We start from the raw sequence: 21,774 nt of genomic DNA, 5'->3' as shown, positions 1-21,774 counted from the left end.
TCCCTCAAGATTGTAATTGGTGACCCTGAGTCAGCCATTACTTGTAGTGAAACACCATCAATTACAGCAGAACATAAAGGACCCTTATTGGATTAAATTTCTCCATCACAATCTAACGTGACTATTATGTTGTTAAGAGAACTGCTACATTCATCGATCTCTGAATCAACATAGTTCACATTCACTGACTTCCTGGTATTCCTATATATCCCTTGTAAGTGTCCAATCTTTTTATAAATTACACAACGTTTATTAATTGCAGGACAATTTGGAGAATTCCCAATGTGGGTCTTAGAACCGCATCTATAGCAAAACAATGCTTGTTTCTTCTGCCCAACTTGAACATTTTTACTTCTTACATTTACAGCATAAATGGCACTGTCATGTTCAGTATCTGATGATGAAACCATATTAATACCACATTTCGAAGAATTCTGCTTTGCTAGCAAGGTCAATTACCTCAGAAAAAGAAGGATTTTTGCATCCTAAAATCCTCTCTTTAATTTTTCGTGAAGTGCAATTAAAAACAAGCTGGTCTCTAATTTAATTATGAGCTAAAGGACCAAAATCACATGTTGTTGACAAGACTCTGAGTGCAGATATGTATTCTTCAACTTTCTTCTCTTCCTTTTGTTTCCCTTGGTAGAAATTATGACATTCTAGCATAATGTTTGGTTCTTCTGAAAACTGTTTTTAAGGCGAACAATAGCTTCAAGATAAACATTCCACTGTCCATCACCTGCATGGTATGCCGGAGGCCGAATAGGAACGATACTTTTGAAAATTCTTTATGCAGCTTGGCCAAGACAACCAAAAAGTATTGCAAATTTGCGAGCAGGAGAATATGATGCTGCGTCAATGGCAATTAAATGATTTTCAAAGAGCCCAAACCATTCTGACCAGATAATTTCGGGGGTACCAGGTTTGCTTAGAAAAGGAGGTGGTTGAGTAACCTGCTGTAATTGAGGATTAGCCATTGTAGGGATAAAATCACAAAATACACTCAAATAATTAATTAAAACATGTGTAAAAGGGCATGCACACAATGAAAATAAAAATGTCGCTGTTGACACACGATGACTGGACTGAAATATACTTGGACACTTAGTAAAAATACAAGCAAATAAAGTGTGTGTGTCGCTGTGGTAGAGAGAAGCGCTTTGATTGATGAATTCCAGTAATGCAATAACCTTAAAGCGTGCTCATAGCTGTTGAAACTGTATATCAAATCATCAAAGCGTGCGCATCTCTGTAAAACTGTATGCGCGTAGTGAATTTCAACGAATGCACAAATGTCAAAACATGCGCATCGCTGCTGTAACTGAATAACAAGCGTGCGCGTCGTAGTGAATTTCTTTCAACTAATGCACAAATATCAAAGCGTGCGCGCATTGCTGTTGTATTTGAATAACAAGCGTGCGCGTTGCTGAAGGAAACACAGAGCGCGCTGTCAATCACGAGTCACAAAAGATACAATGTATCCAAATAGACGCTAGTAAATTAGCATATGCCGAAGGGATTGGTTCTTTAAAATAACCATCCCATCCTCGTCGCCAAATGTCGAAATGATACAATGTCCAAACAATCCAACTATGTAGTAATGATGTGTTTATTGGATAATAACTTCACCCAGCACGAAGGAGCGTCCTTCCAGTGGCAAGTCCAACAGTGACTACTGGTCCTCGCTCGAACCACCACTGAACGGACACAGCAAGCGTGCATGAGCCATATTCGAACAATAACAGAGCATAATACCTAACAAGCGCATGACGTGCAAACAATAAAGAACATTGAAGCATCACGCGAGTCGTGCGCTATACACACTTACCACCACACTGACTTTTATTGACATCATCAAGCTGGAACAGATCAACACAAGTATTTCAGATCTTCCACATGGCCCCATGTACTAGTTTGTGACATGTCCCTTAGACCCGAGGGTTGTTGTTACTGCTAAGCAGCATTTTCCTTATTGCCCGTAATGATGCATTTCTAGTGGGAGTATTCTTTACTGATGATTCATGTCTCTCCAAGTCCATTGTTTGGAATGAGGCTCCATGAGGTATCTTGTTCTAACTCCTAAAGAGAGTAAACATTGTGCCTTACTATATCACCTGATTGGTTGTTCTTTTGTTTGCAAATGAAAGCAAAATTTCGATGGATTGGTTGCTCTTCTGTTTCCAGTAATTATCCTGACGACTTTTCTTCTGAAACAACAGGATTGTTCACCATGCTTTGCTACACTAGCAGTGCTTGAAAAATATGAACGGCAAGTAACTTTTGCTGCATTACTTTGTAACAAACCTATGCAAAGCTTGGATTCAGACCTTTGCTTTTGTGAAACCAGACGCCTTACAGCAAAGCTACTGTTCCGGTCGGGTAGCCAGACTCTCCCTTCTGTGATTAAAGGGCATCCTGTTAATTACTTTTCCGGCCTCGCTTGAATCCGAGCCTCTTTGTGTTCTCACACCTGCAGCATTACTGTCTTCTTGCTTCTTTGGCAGGCTCAGCAGCAGCGGCATGAGCGGGACCTGGCGCTCTTAAAAATCAAGGCAGAGCAAGAGGCACATGTGACACAGCAGCAGCTGGACGAGTCCAGACAGAAGAGTGCACAGGTAACATGAATACAATGGCTGATTTCTTCCTTAGCACTAAGGTACAGTCGCTGGAGTATAGGACAGCTTCTAGAATGGCAGGGTTCAATCAGTGTTTGAAGTGGAGTTGGAGAGTGTGCTGACATTTAGTAATGGGGAACGTATATGTAAAGTGTCTCAATGTGAATGTATGAAAATACTTGTATTACCTTAAACTTTCTCGGTCTCTGTCATTCACACCGGCAGAGTTCAAACTTTTTTTCCCCTCTTAATTTACAAGTGCTCATTTGCTTCGTAGTGCCACATACCATCGGAAGAAATTGGGTAACCCTTTTAGCTGATTCTCTGTGCCCATAAGTAAAGGCATTATGGCAGGACCCTGTGAGAATAGCTGTAGTTCTGCATCTTTCGATCCTTATTGATAATCATAAACATTAAAATAATAATGCCCTTCTGTTTGCAGGGACCCCAGAACACTAAGGACAGGATTCTCAGACTGCACTTAGTAGTACGTTTGTAGTACTTCAAAATGTACTACAAAGCCTACAAAATGTAACTTTTTGCTATACTTAATATGTGTGGAGCTCTCCACACATAGATTTGAGTAGTAAATGTGAGAATGACACGGAAGTGGGTGGCCAAAGGAGCAGACTTACAGCAAAAGGTGATGGGTTGCGGGAGGAGTAAAAGTGGTTTAGGGAGGGATGTTACCCACCTTCACAAGAGTAAGCAGATTGTCTTACTCGGTGGTTGGAGAAATGTAACTTACATTTTTTCTAGTAAATTTTCACTTAGAAGTTGTAAAAAATTAAAGCAGTAAACTTAAGGTTGCAGAATGGGTTCTGCCCACTTAGTCCTCCCAGAGTTTTTGATTTTTGACCACTCGGTTTTTGGACCTTGCCTGTGGGTGAGTCTCACTCCTCCAGTCTCTCCGACGGTAATCACATGGAAACTGGAGTCCCCGTGTTTACCACCAGTGTCTACCTTTTAAGGAAAAGGCTGCTGCAATGCAGTTAGGGTCAAATGCCCTTGGCTTTGTGTGGGTGTGTCTGTGAGAAGGCTCTTTGTTGTGGAGTCTTTTAGTCTATCACTACATTTGGTGGTTGTGGGTGACATTGGTTTGTTACCTTTGTGGGCTATGTGGTTATTTGACCCCTTATGGTTGTTGTGTGAGGCTGTGTTTTTCTCACTGTTGGGTGTGTGTGTGTGTGTGTGTGAGAAGGCTCTTTCTGACAGAGTCTCTCTGGCCTATTTTGTGGCTGTGTGTTGGCTTAGGTTTGCCTCCCTTGTGGGCGTTGGTTGGCGTTGACTGTGTTTTAAGTCACTCGTCTCTACAACTTTTTGTGGTTGGTTGGTGAAGTTCGCTTCACCTGTAGCTTTGCGTCAACGCTGAGCATTTTCTGTGTGTTTGTCCTCTCTTTCCTTCCTTTCTTTGAGCTTGGGCGTTTTCGGCATGGTTGAGTTTGTGTGTCCTGTAGTGTGCTTTCTTCTGCATCGTTGTGGTTGTTTCCCTGGTGTCCACGTTCATTTTCGGCCTTGCCAGCTGACATGTTTGTGTCTCAGGGGCAGGTTGGTTGTGCGTGGTGTAGGAGTTTGTAGGTTTGTTTGGTTTTGGTGTTGTAGTGTGGGAGTTTTATGTGGAAAGGGAGTGAATGTGTGTAAAGGATGCCTTTCTGCCTAAAGATTGTTTTCTTTGTTGTAGGTACGTGGGTGGGCATTGACGTTTTACCTTTGCTTTGCCTTTTTTTGACATTCATGTATTTTACAATTTTTCTCCTCTGCTTTTTTGCATTGTTGATTGTTAACTTGCAGCCCATAGTACTGTGTTTTTCTTATTTTTTATCCTTTGTTTTTCCCTCTAACATTCTCAGACCTATGCAATGTTTCCTTTTAAGTTTTATGAGCATGTCATTTTATCTTTGATGTGCTTTTCACTTGCATCATTGTATTGGATTTTCGTTTAATATGAGGAAGGGAGAAGTGTGGTGTCTGCTACTCAGCCAATGTGAGTGTGGTTTGGAATGTTGGATGGATGATGCTGTGGAATGTTGAGTGTGTGGAGTTTGTCAGTTGGGAGAATGGACTGAGCAGCTGAGGGCTGCTCCTGGTGGGGCTCTCTTGTTCTCTGTAACTTTATCTTGAACCTTTGAACTTAAATAAATACTACCTTAAGTTACACTGGCACCGGATCATCTCATTATTGATCACTACACTTTGCTACCTGTGAACATGTGTGCACAGGTATATGGGCAAATATGTAGACTCTTCATGTGAGACTACTGTCATGTGCAGCCCGATAATTGTGAACAGATAGCCTGGCGCAGAAGGGACTCTGAAGGGACTGATTTTTACCTTGGTTAGACCTTATAATGATAGTGGAAACTTATTTATAGGTCAGTAGGGTTTACTGCTTTATCTGCAGTGTCACTGTATTATACACATAGTGGAAATCTGCTTTAAATTGCAGTTTCTGTCCGCTTAGGCCTACACAGTCCAGTAAGCTGTCAATTTGATAGAGACATATAACTGCAGATTCCTTAACTTTTGAATTCTCCCCAGACGTTAGACTGAAACTGGAAACTTTTTTCAGCAGTGCATCTGTGCACTGGGGGGTGGTGCTGCATGATTTTGTAACTATGTCGGCTCCAGATCCTACGTCAGTAGAGCCTTACAAGTCTCCTCCGGTGCGATGATTTCAGTTTCTTCTTTTACTGCTCTGCAGACCGATCCGAAATGGCGTATCCGGCTGTTTTTCGGCCTGCTGTGACAAATGTTTTCGTCTGAAACCGTGTGCCTTCTATGCCCTCTGGGTTAAATCCTGTGCTTCACAGATGTGTGGTACGGATCCTCATTTTATTTGTATGTGGTGGTTTGGCAAGCATCACAACGCCGAAAAATTTGATGCCTGCCAGCGGTTGAAGCTGAATGCGCTGCTGGAGCAACAAATGAAGCGCCTGATTGCGTGGTTGTCATGGACTTCCAGTTCCTAGCGGCGTCAGTCGTCTTCCTGGTCTGCAGTTAGCCGGTCCAGAGGTTTTTCCCGTGAGCGTCACCAGTCCCAGTCCCCGGCTACGTCTCACGGTAAGCGGCATCACAAGAGTTCGAAGTCGCAGCCGTCTATTGCTCCTTCGATTCGTGATGTGGATTCTGGAAGACCGCTCACGTCCTGCCACTGAGGCCTCCGCTCAGTTTCGCTCCTGTGCCTCCCTGTTTTTCCTGGGACCGGGGCGACTTGGAATTAGATGCAAGAGTATTGCAATGCTCTTAATCTTGTCTTTGGACCCTCGCCGTCCGCTGGAGTGCCTGCAGGCCGCAAGGAGGTCATAGGTGCGTCAACTGCGACATTGCCAGCAGGTTCGCCCTCGGCGTCCGTCAGAGTCTTGGACACAGTGACGCCGCGCATGGCCCTTCACGGCATTTGGAGCCATGCTTACGTGCCATAAAGTTGGGTAACAATGGACATTTATACTTAAGCGCCAGTATGCCGAGGGATGGATGTGCGCTTTTCTCTATGTGCATGTTATTTGTTCGCTTTTTTGGTTTGGGCCCAGCCTTGAATGAAGAAGCCAGATCTCTCTTTTTTTCTCGCTCCCAAGTGGGGATGAAAGAGCAAACTCTCTTTTTATCTCCCCCCCAAGTAGGGATGGCTAGTCTTACTCTCAACCAGCTGATCTGCTTGGCACCATTGTAGGACTGGTTTGCAGATCCTCCTTTGGTAACGATGTATTTGGTAGAGACACAGTCTAGCCACAGATTCCTTAACGCCCGCCCATCCTCCCCACTCTGCGAACACCCTTTAAGGTGTTACCAATCCACTCTTTTCCCTTGTTGAGTGACCTTGGACGTGGGAGTGGTCCTCCCATTCCACACCGGTTTTTCTACTCCACCTATCTCTGATTTCGGTTATGGTGGAACTCTTCAGACTGCTTGTCTTGTCTCATTTGTCTTATATTGGGTCCCCTTGATACATGTTCAGTGGAGTGGGAGATGTTCCCTTCTGCGCCGTATTATCACCACTGCGCAGCGTTCGACATGGCTTGTGCTTGTTTGATTTTTGGACCCTTTTCCTAAAAGACAATATCTGTTTTTTTCATGCCTTTATTCCTATTTCTTTTGTTGTAAAGATTTTTCATCTTTTTTAGCACACTGTTTCCACAGCCAGTTTCTATGCTGTCTCCGCTTTCTGCGTGGAAAGTTCATTGAAGAAACTGATGTTAGCGCGTCGGAGGGGACTTATATGACTGCACTTATTTCACATCTGCAGCCGACGTCATTACAGAGTCATGCGGCGGCATCCCTGGTGCGCAGAGGTACTGCTGAAAAAGTTTCCGGATCCAGTCTGACACCTGGTGTTAAGAAATCTGCGGCTAGACTGTGTCTCTACCAGATAAATTGCTACCAAAGGTAAGTAACTTGTTCAACTGGGGTGGAACATGCATGCTGAATTTGAATACTCAGGTAGTTGTACACCATATGGGTTATTCCAGGCCTTGTGACATCCTGCTGGACCAATTTAATTGCTCTTCTTCCCAAAAGAGGGAATAAAAGCCTCATATTCAAAAAGAGCAGTTATCAGCGCTTCACTCAGTTCCTCAGGAGGAAGTGTTGGGAAGAAAAATCTGCATCTTTTAGTTAGCTGTCACCCTGCACCAGCGTTGGGGCCTCCCAGAGCCACGGAGCAAATGAGGAAGCCCATGCAGTTGGATCCAGCACAGTAGGGGGTTCCCCTTTGAAGTTTTGGTGGGAAAGCCCCTGGCCTTGATGTTAGCTAGGGGTGTAGCTGAAGGCCTCCGAGGAGCTGTACACATACACTGCATGATTGCTCCATATTGGATTGTCCAAGAAGCTGTGTAGGAGGTTTGGGACCAGGGTAGAGGGGTGATGTGGTATTCTAGGATTGTCTAGGGGTGCCTGGCATCTAGAACTTTCCACCTATACGTACAAATCCACACACAAGGGAGAGACAGAGCGCTAGACCCTTTACTTAGAATGCATTAACAGCATGGATGGCTGGAAGGACAAGCCCCCTGATGTTCTAAGGACTCTTTCTGCAGCTGACCCCAGGACTAGTGGGTCTCTCCAGGGCTAGTGAGGCTTTCCCCCTGAGGACCAGTTGGGCAAAGACCTGGATTTCTGGTGCCCAGGATGATTAGAGAAACACCAAGAGGTAGTCAAACGAAGAAAACTGGCACAGGGATCCGTGCAATCAGCTTCCCATAGAGTATGCCCTTTTAGAAGCCCGCGGTCTTCTGAAACTGCTCCAGGTGGTAAGGGCTCGCCTCAAGGAGCAAAATGAATCCAAGATCAGCAAAGTAGCCCAACAGGGCCCGGGATATGCTCGAAGAACAGAATTGAACTTTGACCCAGTGTTGAGCACACAGGCTGCACTGTAAGTTCCAAAGAAATCCCCTCGGTAGGCTAGGGCTCAAGGATCGGTGAATATTTCATAAATGTTTAATGCCCACGGAGGGGGCATGTTTGTTGGCTCCCTCCCCAGAAATCTGCTAGGACCAGGGACCTCATTTTCTATACCTGTGAATAAATGAATGGGGCCTGGGACCCCTTCCTTAGGCCCTGAAGACGCGAAGAAACGGCCGGGGTATTCTGGAATCCTCAGGCCTTGACTTGAGGAGAGAAAGAAGGGGGTAGCGCAGTGCAGATACCGCAGTATGGCTGTGCTTACTCCTCCTGCCCGCCTCTGGGGGACGGGAGCAATCGCCACAATTCACACACACTGCCCTCATGGAGCGGGCAGGGAGAATGAGGATGCCAGCCCCCATGTCTGTAACCAGCAGTGCTGGCTGGGCAGCGCGAGAGTGGGCTGCCTGCTCTGCCCCAACAGAGAATACTTAGGGGTGTCCCATGTGGGACCAGTACCCCCAAGGCCTGAAACCCAAAAGGGGAATAAAAAGTATTGTGCCCAGTCACCTGCAATGGAACAGAACGAGGCAGGAGCCGCTATTTAGATATTCACTGCTCCGGAGAGGGAGTGCCTTCCTAATGCCCTGCGGGGCTCATCTGCCAAATTATATCGCTCTGTGGTGCTCCCACAGATGGCAGGGCCACCACCAGGTTGACCGGAAAGTGTTTTGGGGGCTACTGAAGCCTAGCAGTCCAACTTGGCTACCTTCCTCCACATTAACTGTAGCTTTCTGTAGTGGATCCGCAGTTGAAAAAATTAAGTGTAGTAATCACACTTAGATAATTAGATAAATAAATGAATTTAATGAAAGGAAGTAGAGTACATAAATGCACTCAGCTCAGTGGGGAACTGCTGGAAGAATGAATCATAACATTCTAACAATCCAGTAGGAAACATGACATTCCATTAGATGTAAAACACTCTATTACATAGTAGTAGTTCTAACGCAGTAATACCTTGAATGGATATGCCATTACTACACATCCCCCTTCTTAATAAACTTTAATTAAATAATAATGACACTATAAATAATAACAATAAATCTAGAACACAAAGAAAGTATACGTTAAAAGCAAACAAAATCATCAAACTTCTGTGGAGTAACAATACGTCTTCCAAATTTACTAGACCTAATTTCCACCAAGTTGTCTTCAGTCACCATACCACTCTGCGAACTTGATTCTCCCAAAGACACCTGATTGTGAGAATTAAAGTGTTGCGACTCACTACAAGAATGATTACCACAACCACCTTCCCCTTGAGGAAAATCAGCACTCTCACTGACATCTGAACTTTGTGCGGCTTGTGACAAATCTAATAAACGAGAGTTTTGAACTTGAACTCCAGACTCATTCCCTTTCTCAAAAGACGGTAACATTTCCAACCACCAATAATCTCTTTCCCTGTCCATGGCACATTTATTTAAATTGAAGTATCACTTGATAACGCAGTGCGACTCATATGATGTACACTACCATCATCGAGTTCCACAGTGTTTTTCATGACTTTAGTAACAAATCTGGGATCAGAAAACTTAGATTGCAGTTTGCCAGATTTTTTTCCAGATTTAATTCTGACATATTGTCCCACCTTCACACTCACTTCTTTGGTACCATGTTTCGCGTCAAAATATAATATATTCTTACATTGAGAATTGATAATGGATTGCTCAACTTGTTCACAGTCCCACTCATACTTCCTGCTTCTACTAATCCATCCTGGATCAATTTTGCAATGGGGAAACCTACCACGCATCAAACCAAAAGGACTTTCTCCAACCGTATCGTGTATAGTAATTCTATATGACCAAATCAACTTGTTAAGTTCATCATCCCAATTTTTGTTTCTTTTTTTTGCCAATTGTAAGACACCTTTTAGAACTCTGTTCACTCTCTCTACAACAGAATTACCCTTAGGATGATACAAAGCTGTAAACCTCTGTTCGGTACCATTATTGATCAGGATTTTTTAAATTAATTTATTAAATCAGATTTAAATTGAACTCCATTGTCAGTTAATATGGAAGCCGGAAAACCCTCTCTCAAAAAACATTTTTCCCAGAAATTAATGACACTTTGAGTATCTACTTTAGTGACCACATCTATTTCAAGCCATCTAGAAAACAGGTCAACAAGGACCAAGATATACATAGTGACACCATCTTGCCAAACTACAGGTCCCATTATATCTAAAGCGACGTTTTCCCATGGTAAATTTGGGCAACTAAGTGATGACATGGGCGGATTAAGAGTTTTTTGTGCTTTGTCTGAACTCTCACAATTGATACAAGCACGTACATGCCTTTCTATTTCCAAATCAATTCTAGGCCACCAGTACAAAGCCTTAATATTTCTTTTGGTGCGAGATACACCTGCATGTCCATCATGGCCTATGAAATGAAATGAAATGAATGTAATGAAATAGGGATTTATAAAGCGCATGGCTGCCCTTGAGCGTCCCAGCGCTAATGACAGGTAGTGGCAGAGGAGGGAAATCAGGGAAAGAGCCAAGTTTTCAGTCCCTTGCGGAACGTGAGATGGTTGGGTTCCGCTCGCAGGATGAGGGGGAGAGAGTTCCACAGTTTGGGAGCGATGAAGGAGAAAAGACGACCTCCTGAGCGGGCCTTTTTAATCCTAGGTACATGTGCTAGGTGAAGATAAGCGGAGCTCAGGTTTCTTTTAGTATCATGATGTCTAATCCAGTGTTTGAGGATGGGTGGGCCGTTGTTGTGGAGGATTTTATGGGTCAAACAGAGCGTCTTGAAGTTGACCCGCTCCTGCACTGGGAGCCAGTGAAGTAGCCTTAGGGCTGGTTTTGCTGTGCTCCTACGAGTAGTGCCTGTTAGCAGCCTGGCTGCCGCGTTCTCTACGCCCTGAAGTTTGGCAATTACTTTTTTTAGGACGCCGAGATACAGGGCATTCCCGTAGTCGAGTCTGGATATTAAAAGACTCTGAATAATGAGTTTCCTAGTGTCTTGAGGAAGCAAAGGCAAGATTTTACGAGTAGTCCTAAGGATACCGTTGCATGCTCCGGCAGATTTCCTAGCTTGGGTTGTGAACGAGAGGTCCTTGTCTAGCCATATGCCCAAACTTTTAATAGAAGATTTAGGGGTCGGGGCTGGACCCATACAGGGACGCCACAGGGAATTTAGCTTAAAGTGGGCTGGGTTACCTAGTACCATGATCTCCGTGTTCTCGTTGTTAAGCCTCAGATGGGAACGGTCCATCCAGCGTGAGATGTCACAAAGGCAAGAATGGAGATTGTCGGGGGAGCGGTCGGGTTGGCTGAGAGATACTACAAGCTGCGTGTCGTCCGCATACGTCACTAGCTTGAGTCCATGAGGGGACACTATTTCCTGGAGGGGTGACATGTAAGCATTGAAAAGGGTAGGGCTCAGAGAGGAGCCCTGAGGAATGCCACAGGGTAAGGGAGTGGAGTGAGATTTAGAGGATCCCTCCCAAATTTGGAAGTATCGGTTGTGGAGGAAGGATTCCAACCAGGCCAATGGAGGCCCTGAGATACCTAATGCCCTTAGCCTATGGATCAGAATGTGATGGTTCACGGTGTCGAACGCCGCGCTTAGATCCAGGAGGATCACTGCCACTGATCCTCCTGAGTCCAAGATTTTGCGCGCTTCTTCCACGACAGCCATTATGGCTGTCTCCGTGCCCTGACCTGGGCGGAAGCCCGTTTGGGAAGGGTGGAGGCGGTTGTTATTTTCAAAGTAGGTTGAGAACTGCTTGTTAACACATTTTTCAGCCGTTTTGCTCACTATAGGCAGAAGGGAGATGGGGCGGTAGTTACCCAGATCTGTTGGGTCGAGATGTGACTTTTTCAAAAGGGGCTTCACAATGGACTTTTTCCAGCTTGGGGGCACAATGCCTTGAGTAAGGGAAGTGTTTATGAGTTGCACCAGAGGTGGGAGGATAGTTGATATAACTGATTTAAGAATATGGAGAGGGGCTGAGTCACGTGGAGAACCACTTTTGATGGATGAAAAAATAGGGAGAAGGTTTTCTTCTGTGGCGGGGGAAAAAGCGTTCAGACCAGAGCCGGGTTGCAACTGGGTGAGGGGCAGAGGATCGGGGGGAGTGTCATCTGTGAGGGGGGGGGGGGGAAGAGATTTTAATATATTTTGAATTTTTACGTTGAGGAATTCAGCGAATTCATTACAACGGTCCTTGAGCGGGTCATCGGGTGGGGGATGGTCTGTTGTTTTTAAAAGTTTGTTGATTATGCGAAACGTTTCTTTGACTGGGTTTGAGGAAGTTCTAATTTTTTCCTCAAAGAAAGCTGCTTGAGCGGATTTAAGAGCTTTTTTATAGGTAAGGATTGCGCAGCTATAGACTTTCTTTTTTTGGGGGGTAGATTCTTTCCTCCAAGCTCTTTCATGTTTTTTGCATAGTTTTTTTAGTAAGCGGAGCTCATGGTTGAACCATGGGGATCGCGGCTTACCCCTAGCGATCTGGACTGGGGTCTTGGGGAGGGTTAAATCGAGGGAATTTTCAATCCAAGCAGAGAACTTGGTGTCTGCTGCGTGGGTGAGGGAGTCATTAGGTGGCTTAGAGCGTTCCAGGAAGTGCCTCCATTCTTCTGTATCCAGTTTCGACCAACGACGTTTGAGACAGGAGGGGGGTAGGTTTGGCCGGTATGGAACTGGCAGGTGCCAACTAAAGCGGATAAAAAAATGGTCTGTCCAAGGTAAGGGTATCGGGTTTTGAATTTTTAAATTGGGAATGTTCGAGAATAGGGGGTCTAAAAGATGACCCTTATTATGAGTGGGTTGGTCACTGAGAAGGTGGAGTTGGTAGGCTGCGAGATCAAGTTGTAATTCTGAAGCTCCTTTATCATTGGGGTTGTCAAAGTGGAGGTTTAAGTCACCCAAGATGATGAAATTGGAAGAAGTGCTGGCTAATGCCAGAGCGGCTTCCAGAAGAGCGCTTGAAAAGCGACCTTGGGGGCCCGGTGTTCTATATACCAGGAGGCCTGAGAGAGATTTCCTAGGGTAAATTTGGATCGAGAACAAAGCATTTTCACAATCGAAAATGGGGCTGTCGGTGATGCGACAGGAGAAGTGGTCTTGATATATTCAGGCAATTCCACCTCCCTTCCATGCTGGTCTGTCAAAGCGCTGTATCGAATAACCCAGAGGCAAGGCTTGTCCACAACTTTTGTTCTTATGCCTAAAGAAGGTACAATTTTTCCTCCCCTACAAACAAAGTCCCCATCTACACTCAACTCGTCACGAACTTCCCAAAAAGCCCTTAATTTGGGATTAAGTTTACAATCATTGGACCAACCATTCATAATCCTCTTTTTGACTGTTAGTAAAAGGTCATCCTTCTTGTATTCTTCTTCCCAATTGCTCTTAGACAAACCAGCAGTGTCGCTAAACACACCAGCTACACAAAAATCACACCAAGGATCAGGGTCGATCTCCTTTAGGGGTAATGAAAGTCTACTGAGGAAACCAGCAATAACATTTTTTGCTCCAGGGACATATTGCACCTCATATACAAAATCCTGAAGTCTCATAGACATCCTAGCAATTCTTGCTGAAGCCCTAGAGAGACCCTCAGTGGTGAGTAGTTTAGTCAGAGGTTTAGGGTCAGATCTCAAAAGAAATTTATTTCCCCATATAAACTTTCTAAAATGCTCCATGACCCATACGCACGCTAATGCCTCACGTTCTATAATTGAATATTTCTCTTCTGCTGGAAAAGAGAACGAGACGCAAAAGCTATAACAACTTCTTTGCCTTCTTCAGACACTTGTGACAGAACACCCCCTAGACCAGTACCGCTGGCGTCAGTAGTGACAATAGTATTAGCTTGTGGATCAAAACCCTGTAATGTGGGAGCATATGCAATGGCTTCTTTAATGCTGTTGAATGATTTCTGACACACATCACTCCACTCAAAAGTAGCTTTGTTTTTCATCAGCAAACGCATTTCATAAGTCTTTCGTGAGAAGTTGTTGACAAACTTCGAATCATATTCTGCCAACCCTAAGAAAGATCGCAGTTTGTCCTTTGACTTAGGTGCAGGTGCATTGAGAATGCCTTCAACCAAACTATCCTTGGGTTTAATGCCAGCTCCCCCAATTTCGTGGCTCAAGTATGTGACAGAATTTTTAGCAAATTTGCATTTACTGCTTTCAGCAATTAACCCATTGTTTTTGAGCATGGACAAACTTCTCTCAAGATGGAATCGTGTTGTTTTGTCCTTTCCCATTATCAGAACGTCGTCCTGAAAGAATACAACCTCACGAATGTGGCTAAATAGGTTTGACATCAGTCTCTGAAAAACCACAGCGGCTGATGCCAGACCAAACAGCAATCTCTTAAATCTATAACAACCAAATGGTGTACAGAAAGACGTGAATTGTCTACTGCTTTTTTCTGACACCACCTGGTGGTACGCCCCCAAAAGATCCAAAGTAGAAAACCATTTGGCATTCCGTGTCAAAGAGAGCATTTCATCAATTCTGGGCAGTGGAATTTGGTCGACCCTCCACGCTTTCGACACCGGCCGAGACCACCGCTGCTTCCGGGCCACCCCGAAACGCACCCACGGACTCTTCTCCTGCCACACCTGCAACTTCACCTGCGACACCTGCAACTTCACCTGCGACAGAACCACCAAACCTCCAAGGACCGGTCCCAACCACCTCCGCTGCATGCTCCTCAACACCCACTCTGCACACAAACACGCCGTCGAGTTCTGGGACCTACTCGCCACCTCCGCCCCAGACGTGGCCTTCCTGACCGAGACCTGGTGGAACGACTCCTCGGCACCTGACATCGCCATAGCCATCCCAGACGGCTACAAGATCTCCAGCAGAGACCGCATCAACGGAATTGGAGGTGGACTAGCCATCTTCCACAAGTCCACCCTCCAGGTCCGCACACTCGCAGACGACTCCCTCAACTCCGCCGAACACCTTCACTTCCGGATCCAAACCGACCACAACACCACTCTCAGAGGAACACTCGTCTACAGACCTCCCAGACCCCGGGACCTCTTCAATGACTCCATCGCCGACCTCGCCAGCACCCACGCACTCGCCTCGACGGACTACATCCTCCTCGGGGACCTGAACTTCCACCTCGAGAACAACAACGACGCCAACTCCGCCACCCTGATCGACAACCTTGGCCTCCGACAACTCGTCACCAAACCCACCCACGCCGCCGGCCACACGCTTGACCTAGTCTTCTCCACAAGCACCCACAACGCCTTCTACCACACCACTGAACTCCACTGGACCGACCTCCGCTGCATCCACTTCACCTTCAAGAAACCAACCACGCACCACCGCACCCAACTGCTACCTCGCCGCTGCTGGAGCAAAGTCACCGAAGACCAGCTGACCTCCACCCTCGCCCAGAACCCACCCACCGCCCCCCGACACAGACGCCGTAACTTCAGACAGTGGATCGACGATTGTGCCAACACTCTGGCCCCGCTCAAGAAACCTCCCATCAACCACCCCAGCAAGAAAGCCGCCTTGTTCACCGAAGAACTCCTGACCTCCAAACGTACATGCCGGAAGCTGGAGAAGAAATGGCTCTACGACCACACACCAGACAGCCACGCAGCCCATAAGGACGCCATCCGCAGACATCATCACCTCATCAGAACAGCCAAGAGATCTTCCTTCAAAGCCCGCCTGGACAACAACGCACATGACAGTAAAGAGCTTTTCTTGTAAAAAACAAGGGTCCCCTGGAGGAATGGATGAGAACACAAACCCCTAGGTCAGGGAGTAACACAGTGAAAGTATCAACCTAGACAGTACTAAAAAACTTGCCCACGTAATAGTGGTAGGACACGAACAACCCACTTCCAGTTGCCTTTAACTGGAAGTGGGTTGTTCGTGTCCTACCACTATTACGTGGGCAAGTTTTTTACTACTGCCTAGGTTGATACTTTCACTGAGCAGAGAGCTTTTCAACATTGTGAAGGAACTCTCCAACCCCAGCGCCAACACCAACGACATCCCGCCCTCGCAAGATCCATGCGACCCACTGGCCACCTTTTTCGATCGCAAGATCGCTGACATCCACGACAGCTTCAACACCTCGTCCACCCCGACCGCAACAGACACGAAACGCCCCATGCACCATCCAGCTGGTCTCCTGGTCCTACGTCAACGATGACGAAACCCGCAAGGTCATAAACTCCATCCACTCAGGATCTCCGACAGACCCCTGCCCACACCACGTTTTCAACAAAGCTGACGCAACCATCGCACCCCAACTACGGAAGGTCATCAACATCTCCTTCAACACAGCAACTTTCCCGGAAAGCTGGAAGCACGCCGAAATCAACGCCCTCCTCAAGAAGCCCAAGGCGGACCCCAAAGACCTCAAGAACTTCCAGCCCATCTCCATGCTCCCCTTCCCGGTGAAGGTCATCGAAAAATTCACCAACATGCAGCTGACCCGCCACCTCGAGGGCAACAACATCCTAGACCCATCCCAGTCCGGATTCAGACGAAACCACAGCACCAACACAGCCCTCATCGCAGCCACAGACGACATCAGGCGCCAACTAGACAACAGCGAAACTTCAGCCCTCATCCTCCTGGACATGTCAGCCGCCTTCAACACGGTCTGCCACCGCACACCAAGAACACGTCTCCAAGAAGCCGGAATCCAGAAGAAGCCCCTGGACTGGACCACGTCCTTCCTCTCCGGCAGAACCCAGAGAGTCCGCCTCCCACCCTTCCGATCCAAAGCCACTGACATCATCTGCGGCGTACCCCAGGGCTCATCCCTCAGCCCGACCCTGTTCAACATCTACATGGCCCCCCTTGCATAAGTGGCCCGCCGGCACAACTTGAACATCATCTCCTACGCCGACGACACCCAGCTTATCCTCTCCCTCACCAAGGACCCACACACCGCCAAAACCAACCTCCACGAGGGAATGAAGGCCGAGGATGAGGAGCAGCCGCCTGAAGCTGAACTCGGACAAAACGGAAGTCCTCATCCTCGGCCCCACCCCCTCCGCCTGGGACGACTCCTGGTGGCCGTCCACACTGGGAACAGCTCCAACACCCACGGACCACGCACGCAACCTAGGATTCATCCGCGACTCCTCCCTCTCCATGTCGAAGCAGGTCAACGCCATCTCCTCCTCCTGCTACAACACCCTCTGCATGCTTCGCAGGATCTACAAGTGGATCCCGACCGAAACCAGAAGAACGGTGACCCAAGCTCTCGTCAGCAGCAGGCAGGACTACGGCAATGCACTCTACGCAGGAATCCCGGTCAAACACCTGCGACGATTACTCCAAAACGCCTCCGCCCGACTGATCCTCAACGTCCCCTGCCGCAGCCACATCACCTCCCACCTAAGAGACCTGCACTGGCTCCCCGTCAACAAGAGGATCACCTTCAAACTCCTCACCCATGCACACAAAGCATTCCACAACACTGGACCAGCCTACCTGAACAACAGACTCAACTTCTACACCCCCGCCAGCTCCGCTCTGCCAGCCTCGCCGCCGTCCCGCGCGTCCAACGAACAACCTCCGGCGGCAGATCCTTCTCCTTCCTCGCTGTCAAGACCTGGAACACCCTCCCCACCCATCTGCAGCAGACCCAAGACCTGCTCACCTTCAGAAATGTCCTCAAGACCTGGCTCTTCGAACAGTAGCAGCACCCTCTCCCCTCAGCGCCTTGAGACCCTCACGGGTAAGTAGTGCGCTTTACAAGTTCATTGATTGATTGATTGACCAATATTTTGCTGTTAAGATACCTTAAGTCCACACACAAACGGGCCTTACCATTGGACTTACGGGCTAAGACCAATGGAGAAACCCATTCTGCTGCTGCTACTGGTTCAATGACTTTGTTAGTAAGCATTTTTTGCAACTCCTCTTTGACTTCATCCCTAATTATGAAAGGAATGTTCCTTGCTGTATGTATTTTAGGAATAGCTCCCTCCTTTAAACGAATCTGATGGGTGAAACCCTTTAATTTTCCCATACGATTCGCAAATACTTCTGGAAACTCTTGTAAAACCCATTTCTTAGTGTCTTCTCCGTCACACAACACTAAGACCTGCTCCTTACTATTAGGTTTAAGAATGATATCTAACAATTTTTGGTCTTTCCATCTCAAAACCTATGCTCCTTCCTTAGCTATGTACAACTTTCCTACAGATTGTCTCTCTTTAAAACGGAATATTAATGTTCTAAAACCTAACCATATTGATTCTTTCACCTGTGAAACTTTCCGCAGAAACGTCGTTAAGTTCTAACCATTCTCCACTCTTGTTGACAAACTGATTTTTCCATACATCTTGTGACACAATAGTAAAGGGAGACCCTGAGTCTGCTGCTAATTGGACTGTGATTCCACCAAGCGAAGCATAACACAACGGTTTTGAAGAGGAGTTACTCGTGATGTTTAGTACCACTTTCTTTTTTTTAACATAATTAACCTGTACCTTGTTATCACTAGACGTTGACGAACTATCATCATCCCCTTCTTGTAAACAGGCAACTTTTCCTTTCAACTTTTTTTTAGATTTGCGGTTACACACCCTAGAGAAGTGTCCAGTAAGACCACACACCATACATTTTGCAGACATAGCCGGGCATTTCTCTTAAGCCGCAGAATGTTAGTAACTGCCACACCTTTAACAAATTAAATTGCTAAACCTCTTTTGTTCAGTACCATCAAATGTTTTCCTGTCCGCATTATTTGGTTTCGTCTTATCAAATTTTGCACTTCTATAATTTTTGTATGACGATTTCTTTTAAACAACCTTCCCAACAATTTCTTCTGAACCTTTTTTATCTTGGGAAAGTGTAACTTTAGCACACCGTTCAGAAAGTTCAGCTTTTTTCACCATCGCAATAATGTCCTTCAAACAACTTTCACCTTCCACCCACAATTTATCCTGTAAACTCTTAGTTCGAGGCATGTGGGCTGCTGAATTCATATCTGTGCATAGATCGCCGCCTAGTGTTGGGTCCGGATGATTGCACGTTGTTGTTCCGGAAGAGTCTTCGAAGTATCACGAGATAGGTGGCTCCTCCCTCGGACTACAGTGCGCATGGGCATCCTCTCCATCCTCAGATTGTTTTTTTCCGCCATTGGGTTCGGATGTATCTTCCTTTACTCGAAGTTCGGAATCGAAACTACTCTTTCTAGAGGCCAAAAGGCCTCCGCTATCGTCGGTATTGTCTCGTATCGGTGCCGACAACTTCTTTACAAACTTTATACTACTTGAGACGTCAAATCGGGCCTCGGGCCTTCTCGGCGCCACGCGACCACTCTTCGATGGAACGGAGCCCATTCAAGAGATGCCCTCAATATAACTCCAAATACCCACATATCGATAAACACCCTGTATGTAACAAGTGTTTATCTCCAGAACATGATGAATCAGACTGCCTAGCCTGTGCCCAGTTCCGTTCAAAAAAGACACTTCGAACTCGACGGGCGGCTAGACTCACCATTCAGAGACACATGCCAGCGCCAGAGAATATCTTCGTCGACGAAGACGATCTTGTCGAGGCAGAAGAATATGAAGACCAATCGGATCAAGGATCGGAGCATGACTCCGACTACTACATCGACGAGGAAGAAGACATCGTCGAGGTAGGGGACGACGAGCAAGGGATTGGAGCCGTAGAGGACGACTCCGGTGACGAAACGGGCCCAACCGTAACTACGGCGGCCTATACGTTCACGTCCATGGTTCAACAGGCTCAGGTCGAGGCATCGTCACAAGGCCTTAGCCAAGATCTCGAAAGACATTCTACAGCCCCGCACTACAGCCCGGCTAAGAATATTACCAAAGAGCCGTCGAATCCACAAGCTCCAAATGTGGTGATGTCGAAACCAAAAGTGGTGGAAGAAAATCTTCTTTTGAACTCCAGTTCGTCTGACCTTCCTCTCCATTCTTAAGAAAATCTTTTTTCCCCTGTGGCCCTCTCTCCCTCCACCTCACCTCTGCCCTGATGAAGGTATAGCCTATGCCGGGCTATATACCGAAACGCGCGTCGGTGTCTGTTCCACCCTAGGAACCTACAAAACCATCTGGGACTTCATGTCATCTGTCCCCAATCCATCCTATGCATCTGTGGCTATCGTGTGAAGTGCTGTATGATGTGTGAATGATTGTGTCTGTGTGTTGGTGGTATGTGTCGTGGGAGTATGGGCTATAAATAGGAATTAATCCCCTTGTCAAATTTTTTTTATCATTGTATATTTATAATTGTTCTTTTTGAACATGTTTGTTCCTACTTCTAAAATATAAAATGAAAATGAAAAAAATGAATTCCTAATAAATAGGTTTGATAATACATATGTGTCTATTCATTCGTGAGATATCCACCTAGGGTTCAGAGTGCAATATAAAGTGTTTTGGACCTCTTGTAGGCCATCTTTTTAAAATTACAGGGCAGGTTCCCTTCCTTGTTTGATTCTTGTCTTTTCCCCGTCTACCTGCCCGATATTGATGTGGGGTCCCTCGTCTTTTTGAAGGAACAGAAAACGAAAACGAAACATATCGACTACACGGTCTTCGGACCACATTACGTCGATCCATCGGAGTCAAGACCGAAGAAGCTTGTAGACAACACTGTCTTCGGGCCAAACTATGTTGAACCATCGGCATCGAACATAAGTCATCAAGCCGAAAAGCAGCGACCCAGTACCTGCGCCAAAGCAAAAGGGCGTCGAACGGAAAACATCAGCGCCGAGTGCTGAAAAAACAGACAAAGGACTCGATCCAAAGAAGGTTGTCGAACCAAAACAAAAGGCCGACAAACCAATTGCTATCCAAAAGAAAAGCATCGAGCCGAAGAAAATCGAACCAAAAAAGAGAATCGAGCCTACATCAAAGGGCGTCTATCCAGAACCATCGGTTCCAAAATCAGCACAGGTACAAAAAGTTGTACTCGAGCCGAAAAAGACTGTAGACGGGACTTCGGCACCGAAAAAACCGGCACTACAAAAACAAACAGTAGTACCACAAAAGACAATCGGACCGATTAAATTTGGCCTCCCACCTACCTCTAAGTCAAAGGCGGTCGACCCAAAAGCCGGCGTCGAACCAAAGCTAATTAAACAAAAGACTTTGGCAAAACCACAAAAGACTGCTGAACAGGAAGTCTTAAATCCAGACCCTGAATCAGTTGAACAATCAAAACTCTATATCGACCCTGACTCTGGCAAACTCACTCTCTACAAGAGGAAGCTTAGGCCAGACACTGAAAGGGACACCTACACTATTCCACTTAAAAAGAAAGGGGACTGCTCTACCTCACCTATTCTTTTTGAGCCTATCCAGCCACATAGGCCACACACATATTCATATACGCCCACACACTCAGATGAGGAAGTGGATGAGGAATATGATCAAGAATACAACTATCCAGTGGATGCTGACCCGGATAGTAACACACAGCCATGGGTTGACCCAACACAACCAGGTGATTCGCAACCCATACCTGATACACCTGCATACCCTGCTAGGCCTTCTCCTACAGAAGACACAGCTGCTTTCAATTCACTAATTGAAAGAGCAGCAAGCCATCACAATGTGGACATGCATGCAGATCCTGTAGAGGAGAATTTCCTCTTTGACACTTATGCAACATCAGAAAGGACAGTTAAAACACTGCCCATGTTAAAAGGGGTGCTTAAACATGCAGGGGACATATTTAAGGATACCACTAGGGCCAGGGTCATTAACCCAAGGATAGAAAGGAAATACAGGCCAGCGCCAGTAG

General features: G+C 46.3%; 1 protein-coding gene across 1 annotated transcript in view; it reads left to right on the top strand.

Annotated features, from left to right (window-relative positions):
• CEP350 (centrosomal protein 350) overlaps positions 1-21,774 on the top strand; it is a 1,478,431-nt gene that overhangs the window by 714,952 nt on the left and 741,705 nt on the right. Inside the window, exon 18 of the mRNA XM_078643560.1 lies at positions 2,505-2,615. Within this exon, the coding sequence (XP_078499686.1) occupies positions 2,505-2,615 (111 nt within the window). The remainder of the gene's footprint in view (positions 1-2,504; positions 2,616-21,774) is intronic.

Source organism: Lissotriton helveticus, chromosome 1_1, assembly GCF_964261635.1.
Source record: "Lissotriton helveticus chromosome 1_1, aLisHel1.1, whole genome shotgun sequence".
Taxonomy (NCBI): Eukaryota; Metazoa; Chordata; class Amphibia; order Caudata; family Salamandridae; genus Lissotriton; species Lissotriton helveticus.
The sequence above is the reverse complement of the archived record's forward strand: the minus strand, read 5'-3'. Positions and strand labels throughout refer to the sequence as shown.